General features: G+C 37.9%; 1 protein-coding gene across 1 annotated transcript in view; it reads right to left on the reverse strand.

Annotated features, from left to right (window-relative positions):
* Window positions 1–1,857: 1,857 nt before the first annotated feature.
* Window positions 1,858–25,493, reverse strand: part of LOC127575202 (putative uncharacterized protein DDB_G0271982) — a 46,639-nt gene continuing 23,003 nt past the window's right edge. Inside the window, exons 5-10 of the mRNA XM_052024907.1 lie at window positions 22,220–22,264; window positions 16,127–16,177; window positions 11,403–11,447; window positions 8,114–8,158; window positions 5,389–5,433; window positions 1,858–1,970 (exon numbers count right to left, since the gene is read on the reverse strand). Of these exons, the coding sequence (XP_051880867.1) occupies window positions 1,858–1,970; window positions 5,389–5,433; window positions 8,114–8,158; window positions 11,403–11,447; window positions 16,127–16,177; window positions 22,220–22,264 (344 nt within the window). The remainder of the gene's footprint in view (window positions 1,971–5,388; window positions 5,434–8,113; window positions 8,159–11,402; window positions 11,448–16,126; window positions 16,178–22,219; window positions 22,265–25,493) is intronic.

The raw sequence follows: 25,493 nt of genomic DNA on the forward strand, positions 1-25,493 counted from the left end.
TGGGAAAAAAAATCAGCATTTCTGCAATAAAAAGGCAGCCAAAAGATCCATTTCCTAGATTATTGTGTTAGAGCAGGTGTGAAAAGATTGGTGAAGTGAACATCACTGTTTTTTGTTACTCCATTCCACAGTTCACATGTTCCAAAGAAGAGATGACAATTGCAGTCTGGATTCAAATATAGATAACAGAACCTGGATTGCAATCATCAGAGCAAAGAACATTGTGAGGAGATTTGATGGAGATGTAATAAATCTCGATGAGTTTAGATAAGATAAATAGAAGTAAACTTTTCCCATTCATGGAGGGGTCAAGGACCAGAGAACAAAAAATTGAAGTGGTTGGCAGAAAATCCAGAAATAATGTGAGGAAAGAAAAATTATGCTGTAAGTGGTTAAGATTTGGAGTGCACAATTTGAAAATATGGTAGATGCAGATTCAGTCATGGCTTTCAAAGGGAAATTGGATAAAGATTTGTAGTTAATGAAGTTGCAGTGCTTGGGGAAAGAGCAGGACAAGGGGTCTGATTGGATTACTCTACAAACAGCTGAACTAGACTCATTGTGCCAAAAGACCTCTTCTTGTGCTGTAATGTGTTTATGATTTCGTATATCAAATTTAACTACTATAAAGTTCAATCAGAACAAACATACTGAGCACTGACAACTCTTCCTACAGCGACTTTAACTGTAGTAATCACAAAATGCAAATTTTTATATGGGTTTTACATGGGTTTCACTGTTATATGTACAAATATCAGTAGGTCAGTTCAGTGTATTAATTATGCAGCAATTGTTTATAGGAGAATCAAAACTAGCGCTTGCCAATGAAAAAGCAAACTTGCATAAGAACCTAATTAATATAGTAACAACATTGCAATAATGCTGGTGATAGTCACAATGACTACAGTTACTCTGTCATCTCTTCGTATCTATAATAAAACTTGCCCGTGGCCAATAAGCTGGATTCAACTGACACCTGAACTGCACAAAATTAACATTCACATGAAAAAGGCACAGTGCAAAATAATTCTCATACTTGTGGCTTTCAATTTTGTTGAGGATGTTAATGATGACAAAGAAGAGGCTGCAGTTTGCTAGTTAGCGTTTTTTATTAACATGCAAACCAGTGAACTACATGACACTAAAGCACAATAATTATGCATGTAATATATGAAACAAAAATGCAAATTTGATTCATATTTAAATATCAATAATCTATAAGCATAAATATCACAAACATAGAAACATGTAAACAAGACATTCATGCCCAATTTGATTTCTACAGGATAGCAGTTCTATCTTTAATCTTCCAGTTTATGTAAGGAATGAACGCCATAATGCCAACAATGCATTTTTGCAAGCAACAAGAATAAGATCTCTAAACCATGAAAATCACTCACTTGTTACTTCAGGCTTTACCACTGTTAAGGAGACAAATGAATATAAAATATGAGTTCATAAGCAATGTTTTTTTAGTGGAAGAGATGGGTTCCAGTTACTGGTGAACCTATTTGTTTTTCATCTGTGACCAGGAATGATATCAATCAATGTTTCACTCCTTTGATTGGTAAATGTATCTATCCACATGGCACATTGTTTAAAAGCAGCTTGATGACATCACATGGCCATTTACACACATGCTTTCTATAAGTATGTCCTCGAACTCAATGTTGTGATTATTTTAATCATATTATGCTAAAGTTCTCAAATAAATTTTAAAAGTTGGTCCCTTGCAGATTTTAACTGCATATTTCTGCATTTTATATTTATTGATGTTGAGTTGCAGAAATTTGGAATCAGAAGGTGACATCTAATAACCCATCCCAAGAGAATACTTTTAGTTTTTATCATTTGGCATTAGAAGAGGGAGATCTGCAAAGTTACAACCAGATGTAAATATTCCAGTGGTCTAACGTTTGTAGTACCTTTCTCCATAGATTTTGGTTTCACTTGCTTTATCGTTTCTGTCTCTAAACATTAAAAGAACAATTAATTAGCTTCACTGATAATCACATCTTCATTAAACATGAATATTTACCAGATATTAGTCTTTTAAATGTATATTCAAAATACATTCAATATCCTTATATTGTCACAAAACATGAGAGTAATTTTGTTTTTTTTTATCTTCTGGTTTGCACACAAAAATGAGGAGATTTAACACAGCACTGCACTCACCCCCCACCCATTTAATCACCACTGATAGTCAGGGCAGAAAACGTACCAAACGGAGAGATTTAGTCTCAATTCACATGACTATATGAAAAGAAGTCATTTTGTCTGCAAAGCCAGGTCAGGTTAAGTAAGTTTACTTACCAAGTTCCAGTATCACGTTTTTTTTTCTGACTGTCAAATCATGATGAATGCCATTTCAATGCCAACAAAACATGGACAGTATAAATTATCTTATAGCACTGATATAGGTGTGCATATTGAAAGGAAGGCACACTCAGTGAATTTTGTAAAGTTATCTTCCTTGCTACTTTTCAATTTCCTATGCACAGAAAATAGGCACAGGGTTCCTGGGAAGTAGATGTTTCCTTCTAGGTCAGAAATCTAGTGAGGTAGCTGCTGCTCATGCATTGTTGTTTGCCATTTTAAAAAATGTATTCATGTTGGCAAATGCCTCCATGATCACCTCCACAGATAAAAAGTACCAAAACAGTGTGCATCCAAAACATTTTGGGATATAGGAATGTAGGAAATCTTCCCTGTATCCATATACCTTGGAGGTCCTAATACAAGAGACAGAAGAAAGGTGTCCTTCCAGCAGAACACTGTTACCAGGAAACAGAGGATAGATATTCATGGAACAAGAGAGAGTTAATAATCTTTGCCTGACTGATATCATGAGGAATTTCATTTCAGTGTTAAGATGTGGGAAGTGATTCAGTGCCTTTTGCCTATGTTGTCTTTGGGGCACAGTTGACGAAAAAACAAATTAAGTCTGTGAATTGATGGTCTTTATAAAAATATAGCACATAAAATACACATAACCATATTTACTGGTTCTCTTTTACTAGGGGGACTGAAGTGTGCACTTACTGTGAAATAAGCGGACAACTTATTAAATTCAAGTCACTGAAATAAATTAAATGTAAATTAAGTTAGCTGTATGAATCCATTCTCAGCAAGCCAAGATCGAATATTGAAGAGCAATGTGACAGTCAGCGATCGGGCTCACACAAAGGTAGATCAGGATGCAATTAATACTATAACCAAATTATTATCATGTTCATGGTCACCACAGTGAAGCTTCCTTTTTAATGTAACATGCAGGAAAATCAGCAATGTGGGCTGATAAGATTAATTTCATTTTATCAAATGCTTCCATATATACGTGGCACAAGGTAAAATATTCTTATAAAAATAAACAATTGTTTGAATTGTTGTGCTGTTGAGTCTTGTTGAGGAGGTTAATGTTGAGATGGAAAAGACTACAGATTGCTCTTACGATTTGTAACATCTCAAAATTAGAAGTGTACTGTACGAAACAACAACAATAGTTTATTTAGGGCACTACGTTAAAATGCTATGCCTTGCATGGAGAAGAGAAATGATTTTCCTTTAATTCAATTATTCATTCAGGGAACAAAAGGTATTAATAATCTGAAAATGCTGTAAATCAAAAATTCATGCCAATTTACATTGCATTTACCAGTAGCTCTAATCATTTAACGCAACAGCAAACAAGAATAAAATTTTCACAGAAGTCACTCACTTGTTACTTTTGATTTTTCTGCTGTTTAGGAACAAAATGATAAAAATCTAAGGTAAGATTCTTGCAATATCTTTGAAAGAGACAATTCCTTACTACTGGTGTACTCTTCTGTTTTTGAATAGTGATCAAAAATGAAACCAATCAATGGTTCTACCTTTGGTTCTTTTAAAAATGTATTTATTTTTCAAAATGTGGACACCACTGGCCAGGCCAGCATTTATTGCCCATCCCTAATTGCTCCGAGAATGTGGTGGTATGACCTTCTTCTTGAACTGCTGCAGTCCTTCAGGTAAAGGAACTCCCACAGTGCTGCTGGGAAAGGAGTACCAGGATTCAGATTCAAGTGAAGGACTGGCAACATATTTCCAAATCAGGAGAGTGCGAAACTTGGAAGGGAATCTTCAGGTGGTGCTGCTTACATACACCCAAAACCTTTTTCATCTTGATGTTAGAAGTTACAAGCTTGGAAAGTGCTTCAGTGTAGGTTATGTGGAGTAGAATAACTACAGTGCATTTTGTAGATGGTACATACGGCAGCAACAGTGCGTTGGTGGTGGAGCAAATACACATATAGAGTGGTGAATGGGGTGCAAATCAAGTGGGGTCCTTATTCCTGGTTGCTGTCAAGTTTCTTGAGTGCTGTTGAAGCTGCACTCATTCAGGCAAATGGGGCTTAGTCCATTATGCTCCTGATGTGCCTTGCAGATGGTGGAAAGGTTTCAGAGTGTAAGGAGGAAAATCGTTTGGCTCAGGATACTCAACATCTGAATCTATGTGGGTGGTCCAGTTGAATTTCTGATTAGGATGTCGATGGTGGGATACTTGGGAATGATAATGCCATGAGTGTCAAGGATGAGTGGTTAAACTCCCCCTTATTGGAGATGGTCATTTTCTGGCATTTTTGGTGGCCTTATGTTACTTGTTGTTTACCAGTCCATGTCTGAATGCTCTCCAGGTTTTCTTGTATGTAGGCTTGGGCTTCTTCATTTGCTGAGGAGTTGTGAATGAAATTGAGTTCGAATTCTGCATTCATCGTCAAACAACCCCACTTCTGTCTGATTGAAGGAAGGTCACCGATGAAGCAGCTGAAGATGGTTGGGCTGAGGATATTGACTGGAGGAATTCCTGCAGCGATGTTCTGGGACTGGGATGACTGACTTCTAATAACCCCAACTATGGAAATCCAGGGGATTACATAATGTGTACCTGACACAATGTCAGTATTATGCTATTAACCAATGTCAAAATTATCAAATAGTGCTTGAAGATAACGTTGCTGCACTTTATTCCTATATTCACTTCTTGCAGTTCACTAGATGCAACTGATAGGTGTGGAATTTGTTAATTTACTCACCAATGCTTGTGCTGGTGTTCAAAGTGCTTCAGGAGAGAAGTTTGATTTATTGAGTGTTTTATATTAATTATTCTTTGACATGAGATTTATTATTACAACTACTATCAAATGGAGTTTAGTGGATGGTCTCATGCAACACTGTTTTATACATTGACTTTCCTCTATTCCAAGAGAAGTGAACTGGGGTTCTATCCATGAGAACCCAGCCACCCCTGAGACATACTGTAGTTCTGCCTTACAGCATTGGGAAAAAAGGAGAGCTGTGAGGTTAGAAATACACATAAACATCTCATGGGTTTAATTTCTGTGTTACCTTTTTCTGCAGGTTTTTGTTTCACTTGCTTCACGTGTTCTGCCTCTAAACATTGGATTAGATTCAGTATTAATGATGGGTAGATGGACATCAATCAGATGTTATAAATTACATTAAAATACTCTCGATGCTAGAAATCTGAATTAAAAACAGAAATTAATGAGGATAACCAGAAGGTAACACAGCACCAATGAAGAGAAAAATAGTTAATATTTCAAAACTGATGAAATGTCCAAAAAAAGTTCTGATGGAAGGTCTTTAGTTTGAAGTCTTAACTGTTTCTCTTTCCATAGGTGCTGAAGATTACAACAATTTAGGTAATTACTAGATATGTACATGAAATTGTCAAAGTTACATCAACACATAAAATAACAAAGGTATATTCAAGTTATTTTATGTGTATATGTAATAACTGTGTGTATATGTAATTATTGCGCAAAAATGAAACAATAATAGCCCCAACAATGGCTGCAAGTCCTGCCCTTTCACTGCTAAAGGGCAACAAAATTCTTCAGTGGAGATGAACTTAGGTGAGATTCCTCTGAAGACAAAGAAAGAAGTGTCAAGTGAAGTCAACTTTACCCAACCATTGATGATCTCAGCAAGTTTCTGTCACCAGTTCCTGCAAACCACAGATGGTGCACACCACCTTGCTGCACAAGCAGGGCTTGGCAGAGAAAAATGAAAGTCATTTTGAACTTTGCAAAGTTTAATCAGCTTTCAATGCAGCAAAAATGTGCACAGGGAGCCTGGGCAACAACACAGTTTGATTGAGCTGGAATCTGGTGAGGAAACAGCTATTAAGTGCCTTTGCCAGTTAAACAAAAGATCTTTTACTGCAGCAAAAATGCTTGCAGGGAAGAACCGGGACAGACCATAGGGAGAATGGGCAAAACTGCAGAACTCAAAAATGTTTAGTAAGATAAGTGCAGAAGACTTCCTTCATAAGGATGTCCTGGTGATTTTGGTGCAAGCAGTATTATGGTCCACTAGTGAGGCTACAACTGGAGTATTACATCCAATCTGGTTACTTCACTTGAGGAAGGATATAAAACATCAAGAGAGAGTGCTGAAAATATTTACAAGGATAGCTTTAGTGTTGAAAGAATTCAGAAAGAATTTAGACGGAGAAGCTGGGATTGATGTCCTCAGAGTGAAGAAGATTGACAGGAGATATTATTGAGGTGTTTAACATCCTGTTCAGTTTACTTTGGATAACTAGAGAGAATATGTTTCTGTTAGCATTTGGTTCAAGGAAGAGGGGGCACAGAAGGCATTGAGAGGCATTGAGGAGAACGTAGACATTTGAACAAAAGCATACATAGAGAATAGTTATAATTTAAATTCACTGCCTACAGAGGGAGTGGAAACAGCATGAATCAGGGCTTTCAAAAAGACATAAGATAGGTATTAGAAAGAAAAAAATTGCAAGGCTACAGGAGTGGGGGAATGGGATTGATGGGATTGCCTTACTGGGACCAAGCACAGACTCAATGGGCTGAATAGCCTCCTTCTGTGCATTAACACTTCTATGATTATAAGATGGTCATCTCAAAGCAGAGGGAAAACCCATGAATGGAGGTTGCAGAATTGCTGAAGTTTCCTCACATCTGAAATAATGAAATTAATGAACATAATGAAAAGGGTTTTATTTATGAATAGAACGAGAAGCAAAGAGAAAATAATTGTTCTGACATACTTAATGTTTGACATATTCTGATATGTTGATTTTTGACATGTTCAGACATATTCTGACAACTAATATATTTCATCTTAATCTGAGGCATAGTTAACCAAATTAAATTTATAGATTATAATCGCTTCATAGAATTAACATGCAATTTATGGATAATGCCTAAAGAAAACCAAAAGGACAGTAGTTGGCGGGAATCTGATGAAAGGTCTTCAACATGAATCTCAACCTGTTTTGCATTCCCTACATCTCCTTAACTGGCTAAATGTTTCCATCATGTTCTGTTTTTATTTTGTGGACAACCTGATTGAAAAATTGATATATTCCATCTTTCTGGGATGCACAGACAGTTTACATCATTACAAATAAATGTGCAAACTGAAAATACAGAAACCCATTTCCAAAAAACAACCCTCAGCAAGACAGGCCAATGCATTGGTCATATACGGAAGATGTTCAGTTTTGATCAGTATCAAATTAACCTTAGAACCAAATTAAACAAACATTTAGCTATTAGTTATTTGGAGGTGCAAAACTAATTATCTCTGCATCTCTATATATTAAATAACTGGAAAATTTGATATACATCAAAATACACCGAAAAGTTATCAGAAAATTAAAACCACTATAAGTCTTATTTGATTGAGTGTATCAGCATTGGCTGCCTCTAAATAAACCAATGTTGCTATGGGAAAATTATTTTGCTAGGGGAAAGGGCCTAATGATTGCACTCATTTTGGGTTGTGTGCCAATAGCCCATTTGGCTTCTTGCCCATCATTTAGGGAACTTAAGAAGTCATTAATTATGTTTTGGGATTAACGATGTAATTAAAGTTTTTTGAAATGGTTTTTATAATGTGCAGATTAACATAGTTCTGAAATCCACTTTCCTCCTATTGCCAAAAGGAGCTGTAAACTGAAATGCATAATGCTCCATGTGATAACCCCATCCATCTCTCATGACTAAGTGAAAGTTTTCCTGTGAGGTTCGAAACACACTTAAATATCTCATTGTTTTAATTTCCATGTTACCTTTCTCTGTAGGCCTTGGTTTCACTTGCTTCACAGTATCAGCCTCTAAACATGTAGAAAACAATTGAATTAGGTGCTACAAGAATTCTACTTTTAATTGCAAATATTAACGAGATATCAGTCTCACAACTTGCACATTCAACTTGTAGTGTGTTTACATGGTTATTTACAACAACAGTGAAGATGATGTTTTTGCCTTATTATCACCATTAAAGCATAACTAATATCATGCATCTTTTAAAATCCGATAGTCCTGTGGAGATGTCACAGCAGCAACCTTATAATTACTTAATAATAAAAAGGGATCACGTGAAGGCACCAATTCACCTGTCAGCTCATTGTCCGATCAATGACAACTATGGATCATATTGGCATAGGCAATGCATTGAAGCTAAAAGGCAGGCCATTCTGACATTAATGGCATCAATTTCCATGCATGCTAAGGGCAGCAGAGAGTATGTCCTGGGAGCAAGACATTTAATGAAGCAACAGATCCTATCAGTGTTCCAGACAAATAAGGAAAAAACAGCTGAAACTATCAGGCAAAAGCTGATAGTACAAAGAACAATTATTAACTTAAGAATGTGTTGAAATTCAGACAATATCTGGAAGCTGGGATGTGGGAAATTTCCTGTTAATGGAGACCCTGGAAGTCTTAATGTCGGATATCCAACAAAGGATGTATGTCTCCTTAAAGAGAGGGAGTAGTCCCAAAGCAGAGATCAGCAGAATAAACAGAAAAAAGCGATACAGAATCGGATTGAGGAAGAATGAAAAAAATATTTTATCCTCTGCCTATTATATTTTGCACTTGAGCAGAAGTCACCTGATGCAAGTCAAATCTGTCAGGTGTAACAGTCTCACAAAGGTAGTAGACAAAGCACGGACAACCCTTTGTCATTGAGGAAGCTGAAGTGCACAACTTCTGCATGGTGGTCTGCTATAAGCCACTTGTGGAAGGCATGGACATTGCTGCAGAAACATAGCTCTGAGAACCCGTACTCAGAAACTAGGCCAGTGCCTTTGCTTATGAGAGCGATGAAATCCAGAAATGGAGTTCATCCAATTAAAATTCAACTTGGGTTAAAGCCTATTTAATATAAATATCATATTGCCATGACATTGGTGGAAGCAATAATGAAGCCTCCTTGTGACTGACATTTATCTCACGATGAAATATAATTAGGACTTGAATTGTTTTTTTTTATTTCTGGCTCATCTCAGGGTGTTTTAGTGTTTTCATTAATGTTGGATGAAATCATTTAGTTTTGATTAATAGAAAACTTCAATCAATAAGATGCAACAATATTCAATCTCTAGAAATGTAAGTGAAGTAAGATAACAGCAAAGTCATGGACTGATTTGATATGTCTGTGGACTGATTCTGCAAACTGTTCTGCAATTGACTTTTCCTCATTTTAGAGGAATACCTGATAGGAACATACCATTATTTTGAACCAGTGGCGAAGGCTAACCTTAACTCTGCTTTATGTAAGGACTTAGCGAATTTTGATATGCATACTGGTTCAATTCCTCTGCACGTTTCAGTAAAACACTAGCAATCTGCCAAGAAATGTATTGTAATGGGACCAAAAGTGATCCCATCACAATGCCTCTTTATTTTTTAACCTAGGCTATTAGCTGTTTGGTTGAATGCAAAACCTCTGTTAGGTGATTCAGCTGCTAGAGTAAAATACCTCAGGCTGAACAATTTTGATAAGATTTGCATTTTCTTTCTTACAATCGCACTCAATTTAGTTTCCCCCTGCATTTTTACCCATAGTTTTAGTATTCAAGTTTTTTCACCACTGACCAGCCATCCCAAAGAAAAATAGAATTGTTCAGTAGTATACATATGTTTTTAAAGTTATGTGCGGCATTTTGAAAGCAAAATGTGAATCTTCTCTGGTTGCCATTTATTGTTGAGACAGATCAGTGAAACAACCTTTTCCAAATAGGACTTCAGGAGTGTTTTGATATTCAAACTGAAAAAAAACAACCTTAAGCTTAATGTACTGAAAAACCAGGTATATTGGTTGACAAGCCTGATTTCATCTCACTGAGGGTCTAAAGCTCTGGTTCATGTATACACCGGGCACAGGGCCACATATCTTTATGAATAAACAATTTGGCATTGGGGTAGAAATTCATCCTCACCTGCATTATCAAATCATGATTTGAATGGAACTGAATGTTTGCAGAAGAGTTAAGCACATATCCTACCTTCTAGTATATTCAGTATGCATGATCAAGGTCAATTTCTAACCTAAGGACTCTTATGCTAAACCAAAACAACTGTACAGTTGATGGAGTGACACTGATGTTGCATATATATAAAAGGCAAAATATCACTGTGGAGAATCTCAAGTCTGATTCAAATCCAACCACTGAGAAATTGGCATCAGCAAGTTAAAAGAACTGTAAGCAACAATTTTATGCACACATTTGCCAGCACCACTAATATTAAAATCTACAGTTTTTGCAAAGAAAGAAAGCTATTATTACAAGAAAACATTACTGCAAGCAATATGAATAGAGTTTTTGATGAAAGTCACCTACTTGTTACTTTGAGCTTTTTTGCTGTTGGGAAATAGTGAGAATATAATATAAGACGGCTGGGTCACTTTTGAAAGAAAAGGTTCGCTATTATTGATGGGCCAACGATCAGTTATGGCATCAATCTATATTTCCTCCTTTGCCTGATAAAGATCTACTCTTCACTCATTAATTAACTGGCATTTCATGATCTCACAAGGTGAGAGTAATTTCAACACTGGATGATGGTGTAAAATAGGAGGTAAAGATTCAACTGCTTGTTATATATCTCCAATGGCTACACAAACAAACAACATAAACATTTTCAGCTCTTTTTTCATTGTCTGTTGCACATTATTTATATTCTCAGCTTTGGAATGTATCAGATACAATCAAAGTGCAGGTTTAGTAAGTTAATCAAACATCTGTGTTCATGTTGGGAAAATGTTCATGGAGGCAAACTTAACAGATTTTAGTTGGATTTTGTTTTATTTTGTTCAATAATTAATCATACTTTGCCATTATTATCAATCTTTCAAAATAGTTATGAGTATTTACTTGATGAATTTGTATGGATAAATATTGGTTTTAACTGGACAAATCTCCATTCTTATTCCTTTCCTAAGAATATCAGTGCCATATTCATTCTTCCTCAGGGACCCACTGTTAGATCTGGTACTTTTAGCAATGGAAAGAAAGAAAGCTGGGATGTCAGAAACACAAATTAATATTTCATTGACTTAATTGTTGTTACCTTTCTCTGCAGGTTTTGGCTTCACTTTCTTCATGGTTTCAGCCTCTAAACATTTGGTGAATAATTGAATTAGGATCAATATTGTTTGTACTTCAACTTTACATAAATATTAAGCAAATATGACTAAATATACATTGAACATTTGTAAAATAAATCACAGGGATGATTTTTGTCTTATAATATGCTATTTCAGCACAAATTAAAGAATGCAGTGCCCCTGAATAAATTGGATCCACCCACTTGTTGCTACCATTATGGTGTGGACAATATTCCTATCGTGTCAAGACTCCAATGAATATGTTAACATTAAATACATTTAACAGTGAATACATTAAAGGATCAGGTGACATAATTTAGACCTCACCATCACATTTACAACTACCAGTTCCTCGACATTGCCGTCAAATCACAGGTGGTAAAGTCAGTTCACAATGCAGGCAGGGCTTTGCAGATCAAAAGGAAGGTCAGTTTTGTTGCATTTTGCAAAGTTCAGTGCCCATCTTGTATAATGCCAGAAAAATAGGTTTAAGGATTCTGAGCAGCAGTATTGAATACTTCGTAATATTTTGCTCTTCAACAACATTCATTCAAGGCCGTGCATTCCAGAAAACTTTGCATTAAAAAACCCACATCTTCTCTCTGACTCTTTTGCCAATTATCTTAGATCTGTCTTTAACCACTGAAAATGGATTCTCTGGCAGAAAATCGAACAGTTTTTTTCAGAAAACTCAAGTCCATCATTCTGAACAACCCACTTTACAACCTCTCCAAAGCCTTGCAATTCTTCCTGAAGTTCAATGTCCATTATTCAACATAATATTGCAGCTAAAATATATATATATGCTTATATGTGCATGTGACAGTAATACACCCTGCATGTGTGCACATTAGACACAAACATTTTGCATATACATAGACATACAAACAGAACATTGTTACAAACAACTAGAATAGAATTTACATGAAAGATATTCACTTGTAACTTTGGGTTGCACTGTTACGAAACAAATAATGAAAAGCTCTGTTTTTTTATTGAAAGATGTATTGTTCTCTTGGGGATCAAATTGACTTTTCTTTCCTTTCTGTGATCAAGTTTTCTACATTTTCCATTTTGCAGCCAATGCTACTTCACAATCAGTTTTGTTCTGTCCTTGACTATTGGTTATGTACTATATCTATTGCAAGTAATGTACTATATGTAGATTTCCATGGAATCCTGTGACAAGAAACTGGCAACTATTCAAGCATTGCACATCATTGGAAGATAAGGAAAAGTTTTTTTCACCCAGGGGGTTGTTGGGCCTGGGACTCACAACCTAGCAGATTGGTGAAGACAGAAGCCCACATCACATTTAATCAGCGCAGGCAGTTCCCAGGTTACATAAGGGTTCCATTCTTGAGAACTGTCTGTAGCCAATTTTTCCGTAAGTCAAAAACGTTCATCTTCTACTGTAACCCGCATCTTATCGCTCTACATACACTTACTATAACTCTTCCATTTAATCAGATATTCACCCTAACACTACCCATAATAAAACTAATGGAGTGTACACTGTATCCAGTCATTAATGCATACCACAAAACATTTTATTATTGTTATTACTATCTTGAAAATTTCTTTAAAAATGTCTGGTAAAATTTGCGTAAGTCGGATTTCCAAAAGTCAGGTCATTTGTAACCCAGAGGCCCCTGTACTTGGATGTGTCCTTGAAGAGCCATGTCCTGCAGGTAACTCCAGGCCTTACATCAGTGATAGGGAAATTATTGGAAAAGGCTTCTAAGAGACAGAATTTATTTACACTTGGATAGGTAGGGACTGATGAGGGAAAGTCGGCATGGCTTTATGCTTAGGAAATCCTTACTCACTAATTTGATTGAGTTTTTCAAAGATGTTACTAAGGAGACATGAAGACAGGGCAATAGATATTGCCCATATGGACTTTCATAAGGCATTTGACAAGATCCCACCAGGTAGGCTGTTCCAGAAAGTTGAGGAATATGAAATCAAAGACAAACTGGCAAATTGGATCCAAAATTGGCTTGATGATAGGAGGCAGAGACTGATGTTGGAGAGCTGCTTTACTGATTGGAAGTCTGAGACCACTGGCATACTGCAAGGATTGACGCTAGAAATTTTGGTGTTTATGTGATATATAATATGATTTTGATGGGAATGTTGGAGGTTTGAGAATGATATAAGATTCGTGGTGCTGCAGATAGCAAAGATAGCCAAGATTACATCTGGTTATAGATCAGATGGAGAGTTGGGCAGTGCATTGGCAGATGGCATTTTATACTGACAAATGCAGGGTGATGCATTTTGGGAGATCAAATAGGAGTAGGGCATACACAGTAAATGATAAGGCCCTCGGGGGTGATGATGAACAGAGAGAGCTTGAGGTAAACAGGTAGATAGGGTGATGAAAAAGGTATATGGCATGATTGTTTTCAAAGGTCAAGACATAGAATGTAAGAGTTGGGACATCATGTTGCAACTTTATAAAACAATGGTTAAGCCCCACTTAGAGTACTGTGTGTAGTTCGGATCACTACTTATAGGAAGGATGTCGTTGTGCTGGAGAGGGTGCAAAGGAGATTCACCAGGATGTTGCCTGGATTGGAGCATTTCAGTTATGAAGAAAGACTAAAGAGTCTGGGTTTGAATTCCTTGGAGTGAAGGAGGTTGAAGGATGACCTGATATCATGAGAAGAATGGATCGGGTGGATACTCAGAATCTTTTTCCCATGATAAAGGTGTCTAAAACAAGGGCACAGGTTTAAGGTGAGAGGGAAGAAACTCACATGGAATCAGAGGATAAAAAATAAAAAACAAAAATGTTGGAAATACTCAGCAGGTCAGGCCGCACCTGTAGGAAGAGAAACAGAGTCAACATTTCAGGCCCAAGACCCTTCATCAGAACTGAGAAAGAGACAAAAGAAGCTCATTAAGATGTAGGAAGGGCGGGGGAGGGGGATGTCTCAGATAGGGTAAAATCCAGGGTGACCATGGGATAAACTGTAAAGAAGGTTATCTGGTCAATGAGTGAATGGGGCAACACACACAAGAAGTGCTGGAGGAACTCAGCGGGTCAGGCAACATCTATGGAGAGGAAAAAAAGTTGACGTTTTGGGTCGAGACCCTTCATCAGAACTGGTGAAGGGTCCTGATGAAGGGTCTTGACCCGAAACATCAACTGTTTACTTCTCTCCATACATGCTGCCTGACCTGCTGAGTTCCTCCAGCACTTTTTGTGTGCGTTGCTCCATAGTCCAGCATCTGCAGAATCTCTTGTGTCTCTGAATGAGTGAATGGGAGCAGTTAGAGAGTGAGAACATAGACTTCTCTTCCAGGAATGCCAATTCCTTCCCAGTTCTGATGAAGGGTCTTTGACATTGTGTCTATTTCCCCTCCACAGATGTGGCTTGACCTGCTGAATGTTCCCAGCAGTTTCTGTTTTTATTTCAGATTTCAAGGATCTGCTGTTTTATTTTTAGTAATCAGAGGGGAATGTGTTCCATGCAGAGGGTGGTTGATATTTGGAACTCACTGCCAGAAAAGATGTTGGAGGCAGATACAATCACAACAGTCAAGAAGTATCTAGGCAGGCACCTGAATTACCACCACACAGAGAGCTATGGACCTAATATGGGCGAATGGGATTAATACAGATAGATACAATGGTTGGCATGGATGTGGTGGGTTGAAGGTCCTGCTTCTGTGATGTATGACTTTATGACTACCTCTGTGTCATAACCATTCGAGGATTCAATGGCAATTGAGCATGTTTGGGCTCTTCAATGCATTATTTATATGTTCCTTCTTTTATCATGTGTTCAAGGGACGTGGACATTACTGGCAAAGCTGATATTTTCCACCCCCATTGCTGCAAACGGAATAGCTCGTAAGGCCACTTCAGAGGTCAGTTAAGAGTCAAACAGATCAGTGTGCCAGCTGTCACATATAGATAAACCATGGGACAATGGGAGATTTCATCACTGAAGGACATGAATGAACTAAGTAGACTTTTAATCTGATAGTTTCATTGTCTTCATTATTGAGCCCAGCTTTTTATTTTCAGGTTTTAGTTAATAAGCTGAATTTAAGTTTCTGTGGTGAGATTTGAACTCATGTCACTGGATCAATAATTCTGCCTCTACATACTAGTCCAGTAACCTAACCATTATGCGAGCATACTCATTCAGGTCAGGTGACACGAGACTTACAGTAACACCCCAATTTTCCATTAAACTTTATTTTTCATTGAAAATGAATCATACAGCATGCAAAACTATTTCAGCTTTCTGTATTTAGTGTTGTTCAACAATATTGATCAGAATCATTGCTGTCATTTTCTTGCATAACTTGTTTGTAATGATTCTGCCATTGCCATTTATATTTCTTCCTAACTCATCTTTTTTTTGTTTTTACCTGTACCGTCCTCTTTTAGTATGACAACATCAATGAATTTGGAGGTAACAATGAAATAGATGGGGTTCCAGAAGCAGATGGACAAAGATGACAAGAGGTGTTGAGGAAATATGCAAATAGTTGGCCTTGGTGATGGAGAGTAAACCTGTATCACATTTTACTGCAACTTTGTACAATTCATCCTGCTTTTGGAAATCAATGGCTCTTAATTCTTATATAAGTTATCAACCAAAATATTAACTAATAATGTTGAAACTATACATTATAATTTGTTATAAAATGTTTTCTTTATTACCTTTAGTTGCAGCTGCAGGAGCTGATTTTGCTTTTTTTAGCTTTTCTGGCTCTGTAGATAACAGAAGAATAAATATTAGTAACTGTGTAACAAATATATATTATTCATCTGCACCCTCAAGGAAAACCATTCTTAATTAAAATCTATCACAAGTGGAAGAACCAGGTAGTATTTCTGTCATAACATCAGCAACAATGTTTGATTAATCTTGGGCCTTGGCTACAAAGCTCGTATAAATATTTAATTAGCCAGAGTCAGTGATATGAGAAGTGAAATCAAGCTAAGATCTTGGAACAACAGTAGAAAATTAACATTAAAACTCTTCTGAAATTCTACCACTCTAGCACCAAACTAAGGTTCTGTCTGCATTATCACAAAGAGCATTCTGACAATGGAAGTTGTTATAATTCTTGCTCAGCAAGGAGATCCAATTTCGGGTGCATCAAGGAGCAGGTAATGTTCATTACACTCAGCATACATTTTTAGGCCAACCACTTTATCTCAGTTAAATTAAATATTACATCATTTCAGACATGATTCACCTTAGCTTTCTACACTTGGCTAAGCAGTGCGCTTTCCACTTTATTCATTTAGATGTGGTCTATTATTTTAAACCACCACCTGCTAATTTCTCCTCATATTACAACAGCCAACTTAATTTGTTATTAAATGAATCACATAGTAAATGTTGGACTGTTTCTTAAAGTTCAAAACTGATTGAGCATTCTTCATCAGTACAACTAATAGCATAAGCACTGACTTCTTTTGCATTATTTTTCATTGTCTAATTATGATCAGAAAAGTAATTTATTGGACATACAAAGATATTCCTCAACAAATCTCTGATGTTCACTCCAAAATCTCAAAATTTCCCAGTGCTTGAGTGTAACAAGGTATATCACATGCCATATTACATTTGGTATATTATATTTCTCAGGATGACTAACAAATGAATGAAGCATTTATTCAGTTAGAGGCTATGCTTTGGTAAGAACTGAACTAGATCACATTGCCTAAATCAAGGTCTCAATTAAAGAGGATGTTACCTAAATGTTTGGTAAAGGTGGTAACTGGCTGTGAGATACAGATCAGCTACAGTTTCCAGGGTCAAATGACCTGATCAATTTCCAATGTTTTTTTTTGCTGATTACAATAGGAGCATTTACAAAACCCAGAAAGAAACAGCCTTCATTCTTAAAAACACAAAAGAGAATGACATTCAAGCACTTTAAAACATACAGCTGCTTAATACTGAAGTGTTGGAATGGGGAAATACCAAGTGAAGTGCAAATAAAAATTGTCTCAACATCTCTCCAGAATGTTATCACTTCCTCTGCAATCGTCTTTTGGGTTTGAGCAGTTTGTGCTGTATAAGTGCATAAAATGGATTCAGGGAACAATGCTTTACAGGGGGTTTTGTGTTTTTGTTCAACAAGGGACTTGCAGCGGCCTGAAAAGCTTGAGCATGTAGATATTAGAAAAGAGGTGGTGCTGAAACTTTTGGAAAGCATCAAGTTAGATAAGTTGCCAGGACCAGATGAGATGTACCCCAGGTTGCTGTGGGAGGCGAGGGAGGAGATTGCAGAACCTCTGATGATGATCTTTGAGTCGTCCATGGAGACAGGAGAGGTTCCAGAAGATTGGAGGGTTGCAGATGTTGTTCCCTTATTCAAGAAGGGGAGTAGGGATAGCCCAGGAAATTATAGACCAGTGAGTCTTACCTCAGTGGTTGGTAAGCTGATGGAGAAGATCCTGAGAGGCAGGATTTATGAACATTTGGAGAGGTATAATATGATTAGGAATAGCCAGAATGGGGCTTTGTTAAGGGCAAGTCCTGCCTTTAGAAGCCTGATTTGATTTTTTTGAGGAAGTGACTAAGCACATCGATGAAGGGAGAGCAGTAGATGTAGTGTATATGGATTTCAGCAAGGCGTTTGATAAGGTACCCCATGTGAGGCTTATGGAGAAAGTGAGGAGACATGGGATCCGAGGGGACATTGCAGTGTGGATCCAGAACTGGCTGGCCCACAGAAGGCAAAGAGTGGTTGTTGAGGGGTCGTATTCTGAGTGGAGGTTGGTGACTAGTGGTGTACCTCAGGGATCTGTACTGGGACCCTTACTATTTGTGATTTTTATAAATGACCTGGATGAGGAAGTGGAAGGGTGGGTTATTAAGTTTGCAGATGACACGAAGGTTGGGGGTGTTGTGGATAGTTTGGAGAGCTGTAAGGTTACAGAGGGATATAGATAGGATGCAGAGTTGGGCTGAGAAGTGGCAGATGCAGTTCACCCAGATAAGTGTGAAGTGGTTCATTTTGGTAGGTCAAATATGTTGGCGGAATATAGTCTTAACGGTAGGACTCTTGGCAGTGTGGAGGATCAGAGGGATCTTGGGGTCCGAGTCCATAGGACGCTCAAAGCAGCTGCGCAGGTTGACTCTGTGGTTAAGGAGGCATATAGTGTATTGTCCTTCATCAATCGGGGAATTGAATTTAGGAGCCGTGAGGTATTGTTGCAGCTATATAGGTGCCTGGTCAGACCCTACTTGGAGTATTGTGCTCAGTTCTGGTCGCCTCACTGCAGGAAAGATGTGGAAGCCATAGAGAGGGTGCAGAGATTTACAAGGATGCTGCCTGGAATGCGGAGCATGCCTTATGAAAGCAGGTTGAGGGAACTCGGCCTTTTCTCCTTGGAGAGACGGAGGATGAGGGGGGACCTGATTGAGGTGTATAAGATGATGAGAGGTATTGATAGGGTAGATAGTCAGAGGCTTTTCCTCAGGGCTGAATTGGTGGCCACAGGAGGACATAAGTTTAAGGTGCTGGGGAGTAGATATAGAGGAGATGTCAGGGGTAAGTTTTTTACTCAGAGAGTGGTGAGTGCGTGGAATGGGCTGCCGGAAACGGTGGTGGAGGCTGATACGATAGGGTCTTTCAAGAGACTGTTAGATAGGTACATGGAGCTGGGTAAAATAGAGGGCTATGGGTAAGCCTAGCAATTTCTAGGGTAGGGACATGTTCGGCACAGCTTTGTGGGCCGAAGGGCCTGAATTGTGCTGTAATTGTTCTATGTTCTATGTTCTATAAGGAAGAATTTAATTGGATTGACCAGCTAATATTTCCATTTTTCTCTTGAAATTTTAAATTACGGACTAGTTTATGATTCAAGACAATGTTGTTCTTTTTTCTTTAGTGCCTCAGCTCGATCGAACTAAACATTCCTCCTCTGAAGGGACTAGTGATGAACTATCAGAAAAGCTCATAATTTATTTGCTGTTTCTTATGTTTAAGTAGCATTTCTAATACAATTTTAATTCTGTATACAATACTGAGCTTTGTTACAATATTTAGTTAACCACAATCACATTCTGGCAGCAGGTCTGAAGACAAAGCTGACTATGAATGTGATCTGGCATGTATCATGATTCATTTGCACAAAGTTGGACATTAAAGAAAGGCAGAGTATTTTTAAATGGTGAGAGATTGAAAGGGACTGGAATTCAGTAAAACCAGGCTGTCCTTGTTTACAGATCACTGAATGTTAACAAACAGGTAGAAAATTAAAAAGGCAAATAGTATGTTGGCATTTGAGTACAAAAGTAGAACTGACTTGTTCCATTTATATAGACCCCAGTTGAGACACAACCTCTGAAATATTGTGTACAGCTCTCATCTTCCTACTTAAGGAGGAGATACATGATAGAGGGTGTCTAAGGATCATTAAACTGATATTTAGCATGACGGGTTGGTCCTATGAGGACAGATTAATCAGACTGGAACTGTACTCTTGAGTTCAGAAGAAAATTGAGAGATGATGTTATTAAAACTTATTAAAATGTCGGACTTATACTATAAATGGTAGGGCACTTGGAAGTGTAATGGAACAATGGAACAAAGGGACCTAGGAGTACAAGTGCATAGTTCATTGGAAATGGCGTCACAGGTAGATAGGATGGTGAAAAAAGTGTTTACCGTGCTGGCCTTTATCAGTCAGGGCACTGAATATAAGAGTTAGGACATTATGTTGCAATTTTATAAGTTGTTGGTGGGGCCAAACTTGGAGGACTGTGCACAGTTTTGGTCACCTGGTTACTGTATAGGAAAGAAGTGGTTAAACTGGAAAGAGTGCAGAAAAGACTTACGAGGATGTTGCCAGGACTAGAGGGCCTGAGTTATAGGGAAATGTTGGCCAGACTAAGTCTTTATTCCTTGGAATGCAGAAGAATGAGGGGCAACCTTATAGAAGTGTTTAAAATTATGAGAAGCATAGATTAGGTGGACTGTAACAGTCTTTTCCCCAGGGTAGGGGAGTCTAAAACTAGGGACTATAAGTTTAAGGTGACAGGGAAAAGATTTAAAAGGAATCTGAGGAGCAATTTTTTCATGCAAAGGCTGGTGAGTATATGGAACGAGCTGCCAGAGGAAGTGGTTGAGGCAGATACAATAGTGTCACTTCACTTGGATAGGTACATGGAGGTGTGGGGCTTAGAGGGATATGGGCCAAGTGCAGGAAATTGGGACTAGCTGGGTGGACAATGTGGTTGGCATGGACTGGCTGGTCCGAAGGGCTGGATCCATGCTGTACTGCTCTACGATTCTAAAATGTACAAAATTCCCAAGTTCTAATGAAAGGCCCTCAACCTGAAATATTAACTCTGTTTCTCTCTCCACAGATGCTGTCTGAACTGACAAGTATTTCCAGCATGTTCTGTTTTTATTTCAGATTCCCACCATCTGCAGTTTTTTCTTATTCTCAAAATTCTTAAGGGGCTTGACAGAAAAATGTGAAGTTGCTATTTCCCCTGACTGGTGTTTCTAAAACCAGGATCACAGTCTCAAGCTATGTTGTCAGCCATTCATGACAGAAATTAGGTGAAAGTTCTTCACCCATTTGGTAGTGAATCTTTGGAATTCTCTGTCTATGAGGTGATGGAAGCTGAGTCACTGAATATATTCAAGACAGATATTAATAGTTTTTTAGTTATTAAGGGAATCAAGATATATGAGGTTAATGCAGAAAAGTGGCAGTGAGTTAAACAATCATGATCTTACAGAATGGCAGGGCAGGCACAACAGGCCAAATGTCCTGCTCCTGTTTTAATTCTTATCTGTTTGTTCATCCTCTGATGGCAGCCGAAATTATCAGAAACTGAAAAATAATTCTCACTTTGAGCAAATATTGGCTTGTAGAAATGGAAGGTTTCATACCAATGGTATTTTGTTCAAGTTTGTGCTGATAAAATGGAAAATGTGTTACTTAGTAGTGTTATAAGAGCTGTTTCATACAGAGATCTGAATAGGTTAGTATTCCAGTGTGCCATCCTTTCACACCAGCGTAAGGTCCAGACCAGTCCGAAAAGATGGAAACATTGTCTCTCTTTCAGCTGTACTGGTCCTCTAACCAGTAAATATAAAGAACCTCAATACCATTCTGAATGGAATATGCATACAGGCTGTCCCCAGTTACGAACAACCAACTTACAGACACCCATACATATGAAACAAGCTCCCATAACATTTTTAAATTCAGAAGTCCGACATACATACATACAATTGTTCCGACAAATGGCAGAACTAATTTTCCGTCTCTCTGCACTTTTAGTAATTGAATAAATATCAGTTTTATGTGTTTTGATGCTATTTATTACAATACTGTGGATTACAATATGGTTACCATATCAACTGATTTTTGTGTATTTTCTAACATGGACAAAACCAACTTAAGGACATTTGTAAAATGGAACCTATTCATTACCCAGGTACAGCCTGTACTGCACAAAACTGACTCTAACTCAGTACTGCTTGGTGCTAATTGGCAACTTCATCCAAACAGAAATCTTTTTTGTACTGGCTGGAAACTTCCAGTAACAGGTGTTCCGCTCAAATTCCTAATATTTGCTCTTGTTGTGAAAAACCTGAGAGCTGAAGGTGCTTAAGTTAGAAAGTTTCTCCAAGAATGCTTGATGGCAAAATTCTTAGCATTTTAAAAGTGAATGCATTCTATTACACCAATTCTGACGATGTTCACCTTGGTATCCACTGCATTATTTTCAAATATAGTGAATTATCTTTTTTTTACTTTAACTAATCTTACCTGGTTGTGTGAGGTGTGTCTTTTTCTCTTTTACAACTTTTTGCTCTGTTTGAAAATTATGAAAGAGTTATTGCTTGATACATTGGAGTTATTTCAAGGTTAATGAGGATGAAAATCTGTTCAGAGAAGTCAGTTTTGTTCAGCATCTATTTAAAAACCTTACATCATAATAAACCACAGAAAGCTAATGAATAATTTAACTGCATGATGTAATATCTGACCTTGCTTAAACAAATGTAGTATCACTGTGCTGTCTAAAATTGCTGAAAACTTAGATTTAAATAATGCATAAAAACCATAACAGTGAAAGCCTAAGGGGGACCAAATTTCATAACCCACAGAAACAGGGATCACTTTCTGATGCAGCAGGCACAACAACTTTGTGAGTAGATGCATGCCTCAGCAGGAGTTGAATATCATGAGCTTAAAGGTGTCCTCCACAACTTAAAGTTAGCCTGCACGTCTTAAGAGTTAAAAACAATTCTAGAGTTCCTCCTGAACTGGTAGAGAATGAAGAATAGCCCCACAAGAAAATGAATGGGTTCTCTAACATACTTCAACATTGCATTGGAGACCTTGCTGGAGAGGAAGGATGGGCTTCATGCATTGGCTCCCAGGAGGATCTTCATACATACTCTTGGAACACATTGTAGCCACATAGCCTTTATAATTATTGTCAAAAGTAAAACACTGGTTGAATGCTGTGCTACGATTGGTCCAATGATATCACACATGTGGTCAAAGTCAGGTTGTCCTCAAATGTCATATCCTACGATCTGTGCCCATACCATCAGACACTTCTCAATGCACCATATCGCTATTTCTTCATTCCCAATAAGTTCCATAAATCAGGATTCATATACAATGGTTAATCACCCCCAAACCCATTAAGGGCAGGCACAGTAGTGTAGTGGTTAGTGTACGCTATTACAGCGCCAGCGATCCAGGTTCAATTCCAGCCACCGTCTGCAAGGAGTTTGTATGTTCTCCCCGTGTCTGTATGAGTTTCCTCCTGGTGCTCCGGTTTCCTCCCACATCCCAAAAATGTACAGGTTAGGAAGTTGTGGGCATGCTATGTTGGTGCTGGAAGCTTGGCGACACTTGCGAGCTGCCCCAGAACATTGTATGCAAAAGATGCATTTCACTGTGTATTTTGATGTACATGTGACTAATAAAGATATCTTGTCTTACAGGTTCACTTTACCCCTTGCACACTTAGCATGAATACAGGCCTCAAAATCAAATTCCTCAGCTTGAGGATGCCACCATCTTGCAGGATGAAGTCACACACAGGGTCTGTTGGAAAGAAGTCTGCTGTGATGGCATAGGCTACAAAAGAAGTTTATGAGTACACACAGAGAAGTCCTTGGTACTTAGGCATGCTACCGGAAGCTTGGAGTTCACCCTGCTCAGCATGGAACTCAACTATTGTGCTTGGGGAATTAACCATGATTGTTAATATCAATTTACCAATGCTACCTCATGCCTCTACCCTGAAATTCATGACCCTTGCAGCAGATATGCTGCAGCTGTTGAAGGTGCACCACACAGAGTTATTAGGACAGGGAAAGACACACAAACACCGGTACTAGAGGAATATCACTAAGGGGTGATTAGTTAATGGCTCTGTGCTTTGATTTATGTCTGGTTTGGAATGTTCATTTTATGTTGTCTTCTTTTTGATGTAATGACCAAGGGGAAACTGCAATAATCATTAACAGTGGAAAGGTAATATGTGAATCTGTAAATGAATGGGGATTTGGAGTTGTGTTTATTGTTATTCTTGGATGATTCATAGACAGGATGGTAGCTGCTTAGATTTTTTTTCCTACATGCCTGCTAGTCTTGCTCTGCTCCTACAGCAGACTGCCACTGATTTTGGCAACTGCCTTGTTGGGTATTGAAGAGGTCCTTCAATGCAGGACAGGCAGTGGAAGATTTCTGCACACATCAGTGAGTCCCCTTGTCACTTTTCATGTCACAGCATTTCTCTTGTTGTAAGTGTTTTGCCTAAATGTCCCTAGGTTCCACAACAGAGCCACCAGCTCAGGTTTGTAGTGGTGACTCAAATGTAGGTAACACAGCAGGCAGCTGCAGAATAAAGGTGCATGGCTGCAGCCAGAATGCTGGGCATAAACTAATATGATTTCCTGACAATGATCATGCATCAACTGGCTGTGAGGGATTGAAACCCCTTTTAACAGTGGTATCACTACAAGTTGCCTTGTGGTATCCGCTATTGGTCTCCACTCTATCTCAGACATTCCTCTGTTCCCTACACCCTCCTCTTTTATCTACATCTTAAATTTAGCCTGTTTCCTGACTTTTCCCAGTTCTGATGAAAGGTCATTGACCCAAAACATTAATTCTATTTTTCTCGCACTATGGATGCTCCTTGACCTGCTGAGTATTTCTAACTTTTTCTGTTTTTATCTCAAATTTCCAGCCTCTGCATTTTTTTCACTTTTTAATTATTGTGCAATTGAATTTGGAGCTGCATGTCTTTCACCATAAATCCATGTTCTGGCTGCCATGGTAAATTTGCAATCTAACATCAGAAGAGGCAATTCTTTGTTGTTCACACATGCCCACTAGGAAAAGAATAAAATTATCAAAACTCATTTCACATTGGGCCTTTGCAGGCAACAGAGTAGGCACATTTATCTGGTTTGTTGAGTTTGATTTAAACATTGGCACATTCTTTGCTTGTTTTAATTTCTGTAAATCTACAGCCACCTGTCCTCATGTTGCACATGTAATTATGACTTATTGACTAAAGAAAACTTCATATTTTCAGTACTGTTTTCAAACTCAAACCATCACAATGTTTCAATCACTTAGGGAAAGGCATAATTGAGAAAGAATGAAAGCAAGGAAGTTGGACACTAAACTTATATTTAACAACACTGCTAATAATCTCTAAACTTCAGTAGTATAAATATATGTGTCAAATTAATCCATGAAAAGATTACTGGAAGTATGTTGCTTAAACTCAAATACAATGTAAAAACAAAACAAAACTAATTGTGCCACAGATTCAAAGCCTCGTCCTTAGATTCTAATAATCAGCATCTTATTCTATCCTTTCATGTTGGTGCCTGTGGCCCTTTCACAGATAAGTCCTTAATTTGGCAGCAGATCCCATTGAATTACAGCAGAAAGCTGCTGATTTGGTGGAATAAAAATGGACTCAATAAGACAGATAAAAATTGAACCCAGGAGACCATGAGAACACATTTCACTTTTGGAGCCCTCTTACATTTATGGCTTTATC

Source organism: Pristis pectinata, chromosome 10, assembly GCF_009764475.1.
Source record: "Pristis pectinata isolate sPriPec2 chromosome 10, sPriPec2.1.pri, whole genome shotgun sequence".
In the NCBI taxonomy this organism is placed as follows: domain Eukaryota; kingdom Metazoa; phylum Chordata; class Chondrichthyes; order Rhinopristiformes; family Pristidae; genus Pristis; species Pristis pectinata.